The following is a 15,644-nucleotide window of genomic DNA, read 5'->3' as shown; positions in this document are numbered from 1 at the left end:
TAGAGGCATTTGGAAGGTCAAGTCGTTTTCTAGTGGTAACTAGTTGAAAATGACACTAATTATATGGATCTTTATCATGATTTTGGCTTTTGGTGGTTAGGATGACTTGAAAATTGTTGCATGTGTCTATTTTTAGTATCATTGTTTTTGTTGTCTTGTCATCCACTTGATAGGAAAAAAGCTTTGACACACCCCCAATTATTTCATAGCTTATGTTGTTTATCCTCTATTATTGTATATGAATTCCCAAAATTTACGGTCATGAACATAAATCATGATGTTATTTCATAAGATAAGTAAAGGGAAAAAATAAATGCAAATTTGTTTCTAAAAAAGTTACTCGTCTATTCAAAGTGAAGTAAACCTATTCATCAAATCTTAAATCAATCACAGAGAAATTTAATGTTGATTGAAGCATAGTAAAAGACTACACCTGTTTCTTTTTTCTTTTTTTGGTTACAATCAATTCAAAAGTTATTACTACTTATTTTGAATAAAGAGTATTTTTTATATTTTTATATCTTTCTTTACAAAAAGATAGAAAGGATCCGGTGGGTAAAAAAGGGGAGTCGTCATTCATATGCATAAGAGGTACAAAGCAGGTAGTGAATTCCGAGTCGGTCGGTCTTAAAATTAACTCTGTTTGGTTTCGAAGTATTCTCAAGATTTTGCGTATCTCTCGAAATGATAGTGTAAAAAATTAGACAAAGACACTTTTCTTGTAAAACAAAATAACTTTAGAAAAACATTTATGTAAAAGAAAAAAGGAAGAAGAAGAAGAAGAATTTATTGATAACCTAACTAACAACTAAAAGATGAAAACACGACACCAACTTCTACCTGCATACTAAAGTTTCTTCTTTAAATGTTTGTAGCTGTCTTCTTTACATTTTCCCAACTCCCTCCCTCCCCTTTAGCTCCTCTCTCTCTCCCTTCCCCTCAAAAACTTCAATTCACAATTTTAATACTAATTTAACTTCAACTATAAATTCTTTTTTCTTTCTTCTTTCATCATCTCATCTCAGATCTTCTTTCTTGAGATCAAGAATTGAGTATTCTGGTCTCAAGAATCGTCATTCGAGAGCTCTTATGGACCAAGATGGTCAGAAAGACGAAACGGAAACAGTTTCATCATGTTGCAACAACAACAACAGCAACAGCAACAGCAAGAGCAAGAGCAAGGTCGTGCCTGGAGATGACGAGAGCAGCGGTTGTACGAAGACAAGGAAGAGTAGAAGAAAATCTCAAGGAAAGGCGATGAAACGACGGGAGTTGATGTCGTATTGCGATCTACCGGACTACATGAAAGACAATGAATACATATTGAATTATTACAGAGCTGATTGGTCCATTAGGGATGCTTTCTTCAGCGTCTTTACTTTCCACAATGAGTCCCTCAACGTTTGGACGTACGCTAACCACACTTTTCATCTTCCTTTTTTTTGTCCTTTGGTTTTTTTTTTTTTGGTTTGATTTCTAATAAAATTTTGTGTGTTTTTCTGATTTGGACAGACATTTGATAGGTTTCATCTTATTTGTGGCACTAACCGTCGCCAACATTATTCATCATGATGGATTCTTCCCAGTGGTAAGTTTGTCCTTCTCAATCCCAATCTATCATATATATATGTCTCTTTCGTTTTTAATAAACCTTCGGCTTCATCATGATGTTCAGACAAATGAGTCTCAATATATTTAATCCCTCTGAGATCCACATGCAACCACACTATCTTATTTTCAGATTAGTCAAGTGGATGTGTCAAGTAATAACAGATACCTAATTGATTCTCGTTAAACTATCTATTACTTTTCTAATGAATTATTTACTGCTATTGCTGGGTTTGTTATGATGATTATGAATATAAATTCTTGGTACATTAGATATCAATTGAGATTAGCAAATATGTTTTTTTTTTTTTTTCCATCGTTCTAGTTTCTTTTAATATATATATATATATATATATATATTCCAAACAACTCAACAAAATGGTGTACATATTTGTTTTTTCATATGATTATGAAAGCTTATGATGGTATATATCTATGTTGATGAATAATATAGGATGCAAAGAGTCCAGGGAATGTTACAAGGTGGCCATTCTTCGTCTTCTTAGGAGGCTCAATGTTCTGCCTACTCGCAAGTAGCATTTGCCACCTCTTCTGCTGCCACTCCAAAGACCTTAACGTCTTGCTCTTACGGATAGACTATGCTGGTATCACAGCCATGATCATCACTTCTTTCTTCCCACCAATCTACTACATCTTCCAGTGCACTCCTCGTTGGTACTTCATCTACCTCGCAGGCATCACTTCCATGGGGATCTTCACGATCATCACACTCTTCACCCCTTCACTTTCCGCACCCAAATACCGAGCTTTTCGCGCTTTTCTCTTCGCCTCCATGGGGCTCTTCGGGATTGTCCCAGCTGCCCACGCGCTAGTGGTCAACTGGGGAAACCCGCAAAGGAACGTTACGCTCCTGTACGAGTTGCTTATGGCAGTGTTCTATCTTGTTGGGACAGGGTTCTATGTAGGGAGAGTGCCCGAAAGGCTTAAGCCGGGATGGTTTGATCGCGTGGGACATAGTCATCAGATCTTCCATGTGTTCGTTCTGTTGGGTGCTTTGTCTCACTATGCAGCTGCTCTCTTGTTCTTGGACTGGCGTGACCACGTTGGTTGTTAAACCCATATATTTATGTGTAATTCTTTTATATATTATTATTTTGTTTGTTTCGTACGTTCGTGGTAAACAAAATTGTAATAACCCATTTGTTTTATAATATTGAATTGTAATTCTACGTCCGTACGTTAAGTCTATTTCTCTATGAAAATTTAATGGCAAAACAAATCTTTGCCACCGAATAGTTAATTTCTCTTTTGTATATAACTTCAAATATTGTTTGTTTGCTTTCAATTATGTTTAAAGTATGGGTTGTCCAAATGATCTCACAACTTTTAGCCCCTTAAGCAAAATCATTTTGTTAACTTTAAAAAGCAATCAGAGAACAATAAAGAAAAATTAACATTTTTAAAAACTTTTTTTTTTTGTGATATGTTATAAACACATAAGCAAATTTGACAGTTGAATCAATTAATAATTTGTTTTGTTATAAATATCAAAGCCTCCGCTTCTTTTAGAGTCTTATCCTCTTTAACATAGCTAAGTTAACGTATTGCTTCAAAAAAAATTTGATGTTCCAAATAGTATATACGTATACTTAGGTTATACCATATATAAGATATAAGAAAAACAAAAGACCAAACTTCACTCTTGAGATACTTAACACGAAACAACTCTTTGTAGCCCAAATTGTGAAGTTATTGCTAAGTTATTAGTTATATCAACATTGACAGATTGACCAAACATTCCAACTAAAGCATGACTTTTTATGAATTACTTGCATCAGACCTGTTATAGCAGTATGAGGAGAACCGGTTTGATAACGGATCCAAATTGACCCTAAAATTAAGCATGCCATGATAGAGCTATTAAACTATCGACGGTGCCAAACAAATGCAGACTCTATGAAAATTAACTTCAGATTTGGTAAGCAATTTACAAAGCAATAAATACAAAATTAATAATAATTATTATTATTACTCTACATTATATTAGTCGTCAGTTTCTTTGCCTAGTATCATTTTTGTTTCCATTTCTACTTTAATATTTTACCTTTAAATGATTTTATTTGAGAGCCTTTTTAATGTACTTGGATTCTCTAATTTAATAGTTGATTTTTTAATTAAAAAACAACTATTACCTTCGTCTAATACATAAATATATGCCCCAAATGTGTCACTGCCCAAGAAGCTAGAAAACAAAAGAAATGAAACAATCAGATTTTGTTAATATGAAGTTCTCTCTAGCTCCAACACTTGTTCTTCTTGTCCTCCTCCTCCTTTACCAACACCACTCATCGCCTTCAAACCTAAACTCAAACGTTCTCTCTTCAATATTCGTCGATGCAACATTCATCGTTGCCCCGTCTCCTTCACCGTCTATGTCCATGGAGTTTAGTATCGCCGCCTCATCAAACTTTACATTAACTTCGAGTCCTCAAAATGTACGTATGTTTCTACTAATCTTAGTCATGATGATCATCTTATTCACTTAATCAAGAAGTGGATTTGTTTTGAATTAATGTATATAATTTCTTGTGATAAGAAAGAAAAGACGAAGAAGAACAGAATCGAGGAAGGTTTAGCGAAATCAAGAGCGGCCATACGTGAAGCCGTGAGGTTGAAGAAGTTTGCATCGGACATTAAGGTTGAAGAAACGTTCATTCCTCGTGGAGCCGTTTACAGAAACGCTTACGCATTTCATCAGTAAGTTTCTCTTTCCTTTTCTTCAGTTTTTAAAATTGCTTTACATGCTAAAGATAATAATTCATAAGATTTGCCTTAAAAAGCTAAATAATAATACCATTAACTGAGCATACAACTAAGATTTCAAGTGGTGATTTTTTTTTAAAAAGAGCCAACTATTTTGCTAATCATATCACATTTTGTGCTAATGATATATATGACAGTTTTCAATCCATGATTTTTTCCTTCAATTGCAAATACATTTCTTGTTTAAGTTTTAAAATAAACTAAACTCGTATTTAAATCATAATTTAATAGTTAAAAGAGTTTAAAAAGTAGGTACAAATTCGATATTCTTGAATTATTTACTCGTTTGCATTGGGAAACTAAGATATTGGCCTGCATAATTCTCTAATTCTTCATCGTCCCTTAGTTCTCTTCGTCTCGTTAAACTCGAGATCGAAACTAATTAAGTATTCATACTACTCCTAATATTAAGATATGCACTTCTTTATTCTCTTCTTTTTACTTCAATACATTATATATTGTTTGTTTTATCTTACACACACAAACTTACTAACGTGTCTATAGTAAAATATCAAAGTGAATATTTTCTCCCAAATCTTAATGCAAATGGTACCTTATAAAAGAATCACGTAAACTTTATAATATTTATTAAAATATGTAAAGTTAGTTCAATTGTTAAATAATAGTCAACGTATCTATGAAATAATATGTACGATGGTATGCGGGTAAAGTGAAACGTAGCACCTACTTAAAGTGAAATCCCTGCTTTGGTAATTGTAGTCACAGCTCTCTCTCTGTTATCTTCGAGTTTACAACTTTAGTTCTCTACTTTTTTATTGACTTTATAAATCATACTACAGTTTTTTGCACGTTGTACAAATAAAATTACCACAAAAGCTTAGTTATCACAAATCATATACAAACTTCTAAAGAAAAATATTTCTAGGAACAAAATGTATTTATGAATATTATGATCGAACACTAATTTCAAATACGTTGGTGAGACCCCAATGAAAGTAGTACTGTTACTTGAAAATACGATTTATTTTGATATAAGGAATTCAACCTAAGCCAACAACACTTTTTTTTAACTATGAAATTGAGCAGAAGCCATATAGAGATGGAGAAGAGATTCAAAGTGTGGGTGTACAGAGAAGGAGAGACACCGTTAGTACACATGGGTCCGATGAACAACATATATGGCATTGAAGGCCAATTCGTGGACGAGATGGAGAGAGGGATGAGCCCTTTCGCGGCTAGCCACCCCGAGGAGGCTCACGCCTTCCTGCTCCCCGTCAGCATTGCCAACGTTGTTCATTACCTATACCGCCCGCTAGTTACCTACTCGAGGGAACAACTTCACAAAGTTTTTCTTGACTATGTCAATGTCGTGGCTCACAAGTATCCTTATTGGAATAGAAGCCTCGGAGCCGACCATTTCTTCGTTTCCTGCCATGATTGGGTTTGTTTTCTTTCTGGAACCCTTCTTCTTTTGTGATGTTGATATTAAAGACATTAACATTTTTAAGACTTCTTGCAGGCACCAGACGTCTCGGGATCAAATCCTGAACAGTTAAAAAACCTGATAAGAGTTCTCTGCAACGCCAACACATCAGAAGGTTTCATTCCCCAACGAGACGTCTCAATCCCGGAGATCAACATCCCCCGAGGCTACCTGGGACCACCTCGGTTATCCAACTCTTCCGGCCATGACCGACCCATCCTTGCGTTCTTTGCAGGTGGCTCACACGGCTATATCCGCAAGATTCTACTGCAGCATTGGAAAGACAAAGACGAGGAGGTCCAAGTCCACGAGTACTTAGCCAAACGCAAAGATTACTTCAAGCTCATGGCCAAGGCAAGGTTTTGTCTCTGTCCTAGTGGCTACGAAGTGGCTAGCCCTCGAGTTGTTGCTGCTATTAACTTAGGTTGCGTCCCTGTCATCATCTCTGATCACTACTCCTTGCCCTTCTCAGACGTTCTTGACTGGACTATGTTCACCATTCATGTTCCCTCTGAGAAGATCCCTGAGATCAAAACCATACTAAAGAACGTATCCTGGAGACGCTACAGGGTGCTGCAGAGAAGGGTTTTGCAGGTCCAGAGACATTTCGTGCTCAACAGACCGTCTCAACCGTTTGACATGCTTAGAATGCTTCTTCACTCTGTTTGGTTGAGAAGACTTAACCTGAGGTTGCCTTTGTGATTCTACATACTCTGTTTTTTGGGGAATGAAAATTGGTATAGAACAAGAACGTGAACGGTACATCATCAAAAGTAGCTACAACAATAACCAAAAGTTTACATATAATAAATTACGTAATACAGATTTTAAGACTGTTTCTGTATAATGAATTGTTTAAATCACTCTTCATAGCTCTACTTCGAGCGCATGCAATCGTTTGGTCTCTATAGGTATGTTCTCCAACTCAAAGGTGACCAAACCAGAGGAGGAATCATACTCGAAAGCCATCTCATTTGACTCAACAATGCATCTCTTAGGCTTCACGGATGAGTAAGCTCCAAATTTACCACAGCCTTTAACTTCCATTACCACCTTCATCTTCTCGACTTCATATCTAAGTCTTTCGATAGCTCCTCCCGAATTGTACATATTTACAAGACCGATTGGGGCAAAAGATACACCATCAACCAGATGACTAATGGGGCTCACCGTGAAGATCTTGTGCTCCCGGATTTTGAGAGAGATAGGGAGAGACACATTGTATGGCATGACGCAGAGTTCACCTTCGCTCTGCGAGTAAACAGCACAATCTCCATTCCATGTTGTTGGGTCAGTAGAGGCCTCAGATATTGAATGCACATCACGACCACGAAAGGAGCCAGTGATGCAATCAGTTTTTGTCTGGTGGAAGATGTTTTTTCTTTCTGTGCTGCTCCAAGCTGCTCCTTGACAGTTATACACGCCAAGAACTCCAGTGTACTTGTTCATGTTCCATATCTTTAGCAAGCTGAAACCAAAACAACGCTCAATAAGCAAAATAGCAATAAAAAATGTGTATAATTGTCTTTATAGGCCAAATTTGCTTACCTGACACCATCACGGGTAGGATCTGTGAACAAACAATCGCGGGTTGGTCTACCAGGTAATCGACAACGAAGGATTGATCCATCAGGCAACACAAGCTTTCTTAGAAGCTCAAAATTGTGCTTTCCAGGAGCATCACTACTCATCAAAAACAAAAAATGATGTAAGTTTATAATTAATAGACAAGAACAAGTGGAAGTATAGCAAGTTCCATGATCCACACCTGACATAGAGAGGTCCACCACTGATGGCCCTAGCAGAGGCATGGTACTCTGCCGCAGGGTGCACGGAATGGAACATGTCCCAGTCAGGCTGCATAAACTCTCCCAAAAACACACTGTTATATGCAACAGAAGCTATGTGGATGGTGTGAGACACCGGATCGCGAGGGTAGAAATCATCTGATGCTCTAATAACCGCAGCTTGCTTCGAGCAGTATAGAGCATCGGTATTGTGACTCATACAAGCAATGCAGCCATTGTCAGGGAAGTTCTTAGCAACAGAGGCGTCAAGAGCTTGATGAAACTGACGCGTTAACTCAACCCGACCGCCTAATCCACCACCCAAAGTCTCCAATATACACTGCACATCCACCTTCACACCGTCCACACCAGCATCAGCCAAGTAACTATGAAGCTCGTTGTAGAACTTATACACCTTCTTTGGGTTAACCAAACCCAACCCTTGAAGCGTCAATACATCCGTCTTCCACGTCGGGTCATTCTCCACCACACCTTTCGTCGCATTCGGATACTTCATCACAGATCCATACTCTTCCCCAGGTCTAACCCCGCCCCAATAACCCGTTATAGCGTGCCACACGTAAACGTATTTCAAACCATGTTTCTCCTTAGCAATCTTGACAATGTTCTCAATCCCAACTTTTGGATCATCCTTCTTCTGGAACTTAGCATTCTCCTTGATCCCCGTCAATCGAAAAAGCGGCGACTCTGTCTTCTCTTCAGTGGTTTCATCAGTAGCAACGGATTGCCAACCGTCGTCGATAATGACAAACTTGGGAGGCGTTCCACCGGCGGCGAGAGATTCAAGACCAGCTTCGACGCCTTCTTGAGTCACTTCTTGATAAAACGCGTCCCAAGTGCACCACCCGAAGTAGTCAACGATCCCCGGAAGCTTCTTCTCGTGACGCTGACGGAAACTACTCAAATGCGACTTAACGGTGCGAATAGCGTCCGTGATCGTCTGAAACGGATCCGTACCGGCGTGAACATACAGAGAGTGAGTAAACGAGGACCGTTTAGTGTCGGCGTCACCACTCTCCAAACAGAGCTCAACCTCATCGTTAACGTTTCCTTGAAGACAGGAACGGAAAGACCCCTCGATTAACGGCAAGAAAACGGTGTAAATTTTCTGGTTACTCTCGACGCCGTTATCTCCGTCAGGCTCAAGGTGAGAGCCGTCGTTGCTCTCGACCAATAAGAACTGCGTCTCGTAAGGGATATCTCGACCCATTTGGCCCATTCTCTGAGCCATCCACCAGAGCTTAAACCGGAAACAAGACATAAACCGGGAATCGCGTAACGTACCGATCGGCACGATGTGTTTGCTATCATCCTTGTCGAATACCGCTCCGACGAAGACCCCTTCGACCGGTCCAGCCTCCGATGCTGACGTCGTCATGACATTGTCTGGTAAACCGGTTAAAATCGTCCGGTTTTTGATGATGAGATTGCCATTAGAGATCCGAACCGACGGTTTAATAGTCATCTCGTCTTCTTCCTCCTCCTTTTCTCTGTACCTTCTCTTGAAAGCCGATGCTGCCTCGTTTCTCTGTAATAATAATAAAAAATCCCAAATTTATAGAGTTGTGAGAAAGATCCAGAGTATTCAGGTTCTGGGTTTATAAGTAATCTCGATAGATTTTGTGATGGAACAGATCCAAGGGAGAAAAAGTAGTACCTTATATGAAGAAAAGTGAAAGGCACGAGTAGAAGAACAATGCCTGCGAAATCCAAGACATGGAGAAAGAAAAAAAAGTGCAAAAGTTTGTTAACAGATATGATAAGGAATGATTGGAGAATGATATATCGATTGAATAGGGGAGAGAGGCGATACCAGAAGAAGAGGGAAGACGAAGGTGTGATGGGAGAAGGAGAGATTGAGGAGGAGGTATGGATTTAAATGGAAGAGAAGACGAAGAAGAGGAGAATCGACTTCGAGAAGATGTGAGAGAGTGAATTAGAGGATGAACCCTTTTTATACCGTGGATTCCATTGTAGCAGTACCTCTGTGACGCCATTGTTTTTTCTTGTATATCTCTGTATCTTTGCTGGTTTGGGAAATTACAGGTTTCTCGGAGTCTTTTTAACTCTTTTTATCCGATTTCAAAGGTCTATTTAAATAAAAATATAAAATAGTTAATGAATATATATATATTTTACAAGTTTTATTTTGACACGTCTTACGTTACTTGTGATTGTTTCTTTCTTTTATTTGTATTCTCTCAGTTTCCACATAACGCGATAAATGTGATTTATGACAATTTTTTTCCTGAGAGCTTTTCATGTTTTAAGCTTTAAAAGAGATTCCAATGCATAGAGGTTGGTTTGGTTGGGTCAAAATGAAATCGGGAAATCGAGAGTTTTGACCGTCGAGAAGTTTAAAAAGGAAGGATGAGTTTGCCACGTCGGATAATAACAATAAGATACGAAGAAGGTAGGTTCCCATTGGCGCGCGTGTTGGTTGGATATATTTGTTTTTTTTTGTTTAAGGAAGATATATTTTCCACGACCGTATTACGTGTCATCTTGTCATCGGATAATAATACTCTTTATCTTCTTTCTTTTTTGGTGAAATAATACTCTTTTATCTTCTTTTTTTTTTGTGAAATAATACTCGTTATCTTCTTTTTTTTCTTCATTCTTAAAATTAAAAGTCTTAAAAGTAAAATTTTCCTGTCATGGTTCATCTTAAACTTTGCTGTTGCATGATACTAGTATATAATCTGAACTTCCAATATTATGACTATTCTCTCATGGTAGCAAAACGTATAAATGTGAATGGCATCTATAAATGTACATATATAATGCCATTTTAGATATTTATAAATTGCTTTATTTGAAATTATCTAACGGAATGAAACAGATCAGCAAAGAAAAAAAGAATACACAAAAAGAGAGAAAGAGACTGACATCAACTTGTTTAGGCTGTATATGAAAATTTGTATTAAAAAAAAAAAAGATGAAAATGGGATGCGTGCAAAAATAGACAGAAACTGGGATACAAGTGGCTAATTTTATCATGGCAGCTCTCAACTTGTTGCAACAGGTATCGATCATTGTGCGGTGCGGCTGCATGGCCTACCCATGATTTTTCCTTTATAACTTTTTAGAAAGAAAAGATTAAAAAATAAAATAGAGAGAGTACTTCACGAAAATGAATAATGGGAATTTTGTCTTTTATGGCAGTTTTAAAACTAAATCTTTTCTAAATGCCATTTTTTAAAACTCCTTTCAAATACTGGCACAAAAAGTTTAGTATCGACGATTTTTTCCTCAGGCAAATGTTTTAAAAAAACAGAATCAAAATAAAAAAGAAATCTTGTTCACAAGATGTGGTCCAATAGATCTATTCTATTAGATTTGATCCGACATAACTATTTCGAGTCTAATTCACCAAAATTGGTTCGTCGAATGTTGTCCATCTATAGAGAAATGAATCTTGTCCACCATAAACGCATCACTTGTTTTATCATTTGGTCTGTCGAATCAGATCCACTTGAATCAAATCCTGCCACAACTTGTCCATCGTAACTGGTCTATCTGGTCCGCTGAAACTGGTTATAGTTCGTCGGAACTGTCTATGGTCCACTTGAACTGGTCTGCCAAATCTGGTCTATCGGAACTCGTCTATTTGGTCTGTCAGAACTGGTCCGTCGAATTTGGTCTGCGAGAACTGGTTATAGTCACCAGAACTCACTATGGTCTGCCGGAACTCGTCCGCCGGAGTTCTGGTCGAAACTCGTCCGCCGAAGTTCTGGTCGAAACTCGTCCGCCGAAGTTCTGGTTTATTGGAACTGGTCCGCCGGAATTAGTCCGATGGATCTGGTCTGCCAGAATTAGTTCGCTGGATCTGGTCCATCAGAATTAGTCCACTGGATCTGGTTCGCCGAATTTCATCTGCTGGATCTGGTCCGCTGGAATTCGTCTGAGTTTGTCCGTCGGATTTGTCTGTCGGATTTGTCCACCGTAGTTTGTCCGTCGGATCTGTTCAACTGTAACTATTTGTTGTTGGAAGAAGAAAAAGAAGATGAAAAAGAGAGAGATAATGAAAGAAAAGAAAAAGGGTAACATGGTTTTTTTACATTGAATCTATGGCATGTTTTGAAAGTAGTTATGAAAAATGACATTTTAAAAAAGATTTGGTAATATACATGGCATTTCCCACAATTTTCTCGTGAATAATTTTGATGTTTCTTGCTCTCATTTTATTTATTTATTGTTTCTTTGTTCATTTTACAGAAAACGAAATATTCGGGGTTTCATGATTCGCTTGCAACTAGCTAGCTAGTTATTTGGATTTGGGTTCAGAAACGTTCGTGATTGGGAAAGCAAATCAACTTGTTGTATTTTTCTTACGGGAGCCGAACTTAACAGTTGAGTAAGTTTGTCCAATTATTGGACCCCAATAGTTTTGTTTATCCAATAACATGTGTTGTACATATATCATACATTAGTTGGCCGATAAGGCTTTGTCTGATACTATTTTATTCTACTCTACATCTTCATATCTTAATGTCTTTTAAAAAAATGTATCAACTTAGTTCCAAACTAAAAATAATCTATTAATGACTTTTTCTTATATTAATCTCGATTCATAAATAGCTTACCACGGAATAATTGGTTTTCGCACACATGCAAATTAGTTCCAAATTCAATGTTTAAGCAAACACACCACATGCAACCATATCACATATAGGTCAAAGTTAAGGAAACAACACACATACAGCTTCAGCCTTCAGTAGAGAGTATATTTGTGGCTCTAGATTAATACAACACACAGATACATCATGATACACTGATCAAAAGGATCACCATATTGATAGATGAGATTATAATTTAACCTCGATGGTACGTAGATCAATCGATGACCAAAGACATAATCTTTTCCTGAAGATTTGGCTGAATTGGCTGCACTCTATATCCAAACTGTCCATCATGGTCTCCTCTCATCATCATTCCTCTTGCGTTGCTAGCTATAGCCATTTCCTGTTGTTGCTGCAAATTTCCAATAACCCCATCAATATATCTCTGTCAAAAGCCATAATTAACACACACAAAAACATACTAGTATACATATAGTCTCAAACCAAAATATCATACGCGCCAAAGCCTTACATCAGTATACATTTATACATGTTATGTTATGAAGATTATTTATAACATACCAGCTGGAAAATGAGTTGCCGATGCTCCTCTGCCATCATCTTCTCCTGTTCAAAAAAAAAAAAAAAAAGAATGTAATCATTATTACATATAGTTCAATCCTAAAGCTAACTAGTAGAGTATATGATTGGTTATATATATGCTCACATTTCTCCTCTTTGACATGACGACCTCCTCCTGTGACAAGCAGACCATATATATATAGAAAGAGTTAAATGCGCGCGTGAATGCATTCATATATATACAAGGGTATGAATGAACACGTAGAGATGTACACATGCCTGGCGGTCTCGGACTTTGTCGAGGCCGTGTTCAATGGCGTGCTCTACAGCCATCAGGTTTTTCAAGTTGAGAGACTGTATATCTTCACCCTTCAAATGCCTGTAAATCACCATTTATATTCAGTTATCATCAAGATTGTTTCTATCAAATGCTTTTATAGAGATGCCTCTGTAAAGATATGATACTAAGACTAACCTGAGCTCCAGTTGTAAGCTATCATTCTCCTTTTTGATCCTATCAATCTCAATGCTCAGGTTCTGAAGACCAATTTTATATATTCACCATATGTATTAGATTTGTATAAATAGTTTTAACGAATTCACAAAACGATACAGTATACACTAAGCACATTTAAGAGACAGATTTGGTTATCTTTGACAAGTCTCGTCTCTCTATATTCATGTTTCGTGCAGAACATATATAACAGTATAACACACATATGCAAAAGCTTACACAGAGATATATACATAAATACTACTAGGTAGCTAGGGACTTAAATGGTATACAACCCTCTGTATGCTTCTTACTCTATAGAGTCATATCTCATTTGTTAGAACTAAACCTATGATTGTCGGAATTAAAAGTAATACTATAATAAACAATATTTGGATTAATAAATTTTTTATTTATTAGGACAATCAAAAGTATAATTTTCCCAGTTTTCAATTAGTTTTGAAAGCCACCTATAATGTAAAATCACTAAACTGTTCAGATATTCTCATTTATATCACATCCCAGATATTTCTCTCAATAACCTAAAAAGTAAAAACTGAATAGCTTACGGATCCACCTCGCTTTAGATATTTTCATGGTGTGGTTTCAAAACACAGTTGGTGTCTTGATGAATACATGTTTAGATATACTCTACCTATATATTGAAGATCTTACAAATTAAGCACGAACGAAAGAAAAGAATAACTTCCATGTTTTGTGGCTTCATGTCTTGTTGAGTAGAAGAAAAATTAATAAAGAGTGGCCTGGAATGCTACACACACAAAGAAACCTTTGTAGATCTGCATCTAGGGTTCGAGATTTTTCTCTCCTTTGACATATTTTAGGAAAAGGAAAATTAAATAACCCATCTAGCTCAGAATATTTGTTTTTTGAGACAAAACACTAATAGTAGATCTGCATCTAGGGTTAGAGATTCAGGGGTCTTTTAACATGTTTTTGGCAAAGAAATTGAAAACCCCATTTCATGGAATATTATTATGAGAGAAATGAACTTTAGATTATATAAAAAGAGAGAGAGAGATAGTACCTCATGCTTAGCATCCCATAGTTTCTTGCCAGATAACTTCTGATATTGGTCCAACATAGCACCAAGATCCATGGAAGGGCAACAGTAATCAGTCATCTTACCATTACTCGCAAAGATTATGAGAGCAACTTTTGCATCGCAAAGAACTGTGATCTCTTTTGCCTTCTTAACCAACCCATTCCTCCTCTTTGAGAACGTCACCACCCTGTTGTTTGCGTTCTCTATCCTCTTTATCTCTATCTTCCCTCTACCCATCTTTCTCTCTCTTTCTCAATTTTAGGGTTTTGCTATGAGATGGGGAGGAGAGGATATGTGGTTTATATGAAGAACAAGAGAAGTGGAAGGAGCATTGGCTTTAAAGCAACATTGATGGGAGAGAGAGAGATAAATGTTTGATTAATCTTGAGGTGAAGAGAGACTTTGACAGTTTGGGATTGAAAACAAAGCTACTTTCTTGATGGCACAGTCATGGAAGGCTTGTTTTTTGCTTCTCTTATTACACATAGTCATAGCCATTAGCCAACTCTATTCTCTCTTCTTTTTTACACTACCAAAAAGTTTTTTTTTAAATAAACTGAAGTAACGTAATAAAATAAAGTTAAAAAGATAATTGGTTATTTTGCTTAATGAACACTCTTTGCATGTGATTGATGTTTATTTGCTTTCATTTGATTTGATCATCTCTGTCAATCTTTCTCTTGATGGGTTTAAAAGTGTCGTTTAATTAACCTATGGTCTCTTCCGTACTATGTTTATTTCAGTGAACTGTAGATTGACCTTAGTTTTAGAAAACATATTTATGTCTTCAAAGACCAAATTTTACATATGAAATGTGATAAAACTTTATCTTACTCGTGGATATATATAATTAGATTTTGAGATTTAAGAGTTCTGACACGATAATACAATCATGTTTTATGTGACAAAATCATGTATTCTAAACAGTAACGAGTTATGACTTATGAGATAAAAGGTATAATATACTATCATATACAATTGTGTGACATCATATAATTAATATGTTATTTTTAAAAATTATCAATTACCATTTTACTTGTAATAAATCATTTTGCAAATGAAACTTATCATTTCGACTATCTAGAAAGTTAACCCTTAAGTTAAACAAAAGCAACCGAGTTTGGCAACTTTTTAGATTTTGTAAACCAACAAGATCTCTGTAGATTTTTGAACCAACTTTTTATTTTATTTTACAACAGGTTCTTACTTTGGTAAAGCCAAGACTTGCTATTTCAGGAACTCTATGTCATATATAGGTCTTATCGAATAATCGTAGATACACTATAAAAATCAAACA

The 15,644-nt window shown here is 36.7% G+C and overlaps 4 protein-coding genes across 8 annotated transcripts; 2 read left to right on the top strand and 2 right to left on the bottom strand.

Moving 5' to 3' along the window:
- Positions 1-907: 907 nt before the first annotated feature.
- On the top strand, positions 908-2,818 carry LOC17883511 (heptahelical transmembrane protein 1). Its single transcript, XM_006287837.2, has 3 exons — positions 908-1,409; positions 1,513-1,588; positions 2,063-2,818. Exons 1-3 carry the CDS (start codon positions 1,090-1,092, stop codon positions 2,681-2,683), a joined length of 1,017 nt encoding a protein of 338 aa, XP_006287899.2. The 5' UTR covers positions 908-1,089; the 3' UTR covers positions 2,684-2,818.
- A 987-nt stretch (positions 2,819-3,805) lies between these two features.
- On the top strand, positions 3,806-6,683 carry LOC17882429 (probable glycosyltransferase At5g20260). 3 transcript variants are annotated; one of them, XM_023780100.1, is made up of 5 exons: positions 3,806-4,064; positions 4,166-4,326; positions 5,440-5,794; positions 5,873-6,190; positions 6,309-6,389. In XM_023780100.1, the coding sequence occupies exons 1-5, from the start codon at positions 3,828-3,830 to the stop codon at positions 6,378-6,380; spliced, it is 1,143 nt and encodes a 380-aa protein (XP_023635868.1). In that variant the 5' UTR covers positions 3,806-3,827; the 3' UTR covers positions 6,381-6,389. The 3 variants fall into 3 exon arrangements, with proteins under 3 accessions (XP_023635868.1, XP_006286824.2, XP_023635869.1); XM_006286762.2 differs by having other exon boundaries at positions 5,873-6,683; XM_023780101.1 differs by having other exon boundaries at positions 3,974-4,064; positions 4,170-4,326; positions 5,873-6,683.
- LOC17883435 (probable galactinol--sucrose galactosyltransferase 6) lies at positions 6,592-9,700 on the bottom strand. Of its 2 annotated transcripts, none has more exons than XM_023780099.1 (5): positions 9,458-9,700; positions 9,302-9,360; positions 7,605-9,172; positions 7,385-7,519; positions 6,592-7,304 (listed from the first exon to the last, which is right to left on the bottom strand). In XM_023780099.1, exons 1-5 carry the CDS (start codon positions 9,639-9,641, stop codon positions 6,704-6,706), a joined length of 2,547 nt encoding a protein of 848 aa, XP_023635867.1. In that variant the 5' UTR covers positions 9,642-9,700; the 3' UTR covers positions 6,592-6,703. The 2 variants fall into 2 exon arrangements, with proteins under 2 accessions (XP_023635867.1, XP_006287127.1); XM_006287065.2 differs by having other exon boundaries at positions 9,302-9,344; positions 9,458-9,557.
- A 2,580-nt stretch (positions 9,701-12,280) lies between these two features.
- Positions 12,281-14,696, bottom strand: LOC17883540 (floral homeotic protein PISTILLATA). Of its 2 annotated transcripts, none has more exons than XM_006288594.2 (6): positions 14,330-14,693; positions 13,264-13,325; positions 13,068-13,167; positions 12,934-12,963; positions 12,789-12,833; positions 12,281-12,618 (listed from the first exon to the last, which is right to left on the bottom strand). In XM_006288594.2, the coding sequence occupies exons 1-6, from the start codon at positions 14,582-14,584 to the stop codon at positions 12,481-12,483; spliced, it is 630 nt and encodes a 209-aa protein (XP_006288656.1). In that variant the 5' UTR covers positions 14,585-14,693; the 3' UTR covers positions 12,281-12,480. The 2 variants fall into 2 exon arrangements, with proteins under 2 accessions (XP_006288656.1, XP_023637123.1); XM_023781355.1 differs by having other exon boundaries at positions 12,486-12,618; positions 12,789-12,827; positions 12,930-12,963; positions 14,330-14,696.
- Between the last annotated feature and the right edge of the window lie 948 nt (positions 14,697-15,644).

This window comes from Capsella rubella, unplaced genomic scaffold (genome assembly GCF_000375325.1).
Source record: "Capsella rubella cultivar Monte Gargano unplaced genomic scaffold, Caprub1_0 scaffold_6, whole genome shotgun sequence".
NCBI classification, from domain to species: Eukaryota; Viridiplantae; Streptophyta; class Magnoliopsida; order Brassicales; family Brassicaceae; genus Capsella; species Capsella rubella.
Note: the sequence above shows the minus strand (reverse complement) of the source record. Positions and strands in the feature narration are given on the sequence as shown.

Coding starts and splice junctions, on each gene's coding strand:
- LOC17882429 (XM_006286762.2), top strand. CDS start 3,828: ATGAAACAATCAGATTTTGTTAATATGAAGTTCTCTCTAGCTCCAACA. Junction 4,327..5,439: donor AACGCTTACGCATTTCATCA/GTAAGTTTCTCT, acceptor GAAATTGAGCAG/AAGCCATATAGAGATGGAGA. Junction 5,795..5,872: donor TCGTTTCCTGCCATGATTGG/GTTTGTTTTCTT, acceptor GACTTCTTGCAG/GCACCAGACGTCTCGGGATC.
- LOC17883540 (XM_006288594.2), bottom strand. CDS start 14,584: ATGGGTAGAGGGAAGATAGAGATAAAGAGGATAGAGAACGCAAACAAC. Junction 13,168..13,263: donor AGCTTACAACTGGAGCTCAG/GTTAGTCTTAGT, acceptor GGTGATTTACAG/GCATTTGAAGGGTGAAGATA. Junction 12,834..12,933: donor TCATGTCAAAGAGGAGAAAT/GTGAGCATATAT, acceptor TTTTTTGAACAG/GAGAAGATGATGGCAGAGGA.
- LOC17883435 (XM_023780099.1), bottom strand. CDS start 9,641: ATGGCGTCACAGAGGTACTGCTACAATGGAATCCACGGTATAAAAAGG. Junction 9,173..9,301: donor TTCACTTTTCTTCATATAAG/GTACTACTTTTT, acceptor TTATTATTACAG/AGAAACGAGGCAGCATCGGC. Junction 7,520..7,604: donor GGTGGACCTCTCTATGTCAG/GTGTGGATCATG, acceptor TTTGATGAGTAG/TGATGCTCCTGGAAAGCACA.
- LOC17883511 (XM_006287837.2), top strand. CDS start 1,090: ATGGACCAAGATGGTCAGAAAGACGAAACGGAAACAGTTTCATCATGT. Junction 1,410..1,512: donor GAGTCCCTCAACGTTTGGAC/GTACGCTAACCA, acceptor TGATTTGGACAG/ACATTTGATAGGTTTCATCT. Junction 1,589..2,062: donor ATGATGGATTCTTCCCAGTG/GTAAGTTTGTCC, acceptor TGAATAATATAG/GATGCAAAGAGTCCAGGGAA.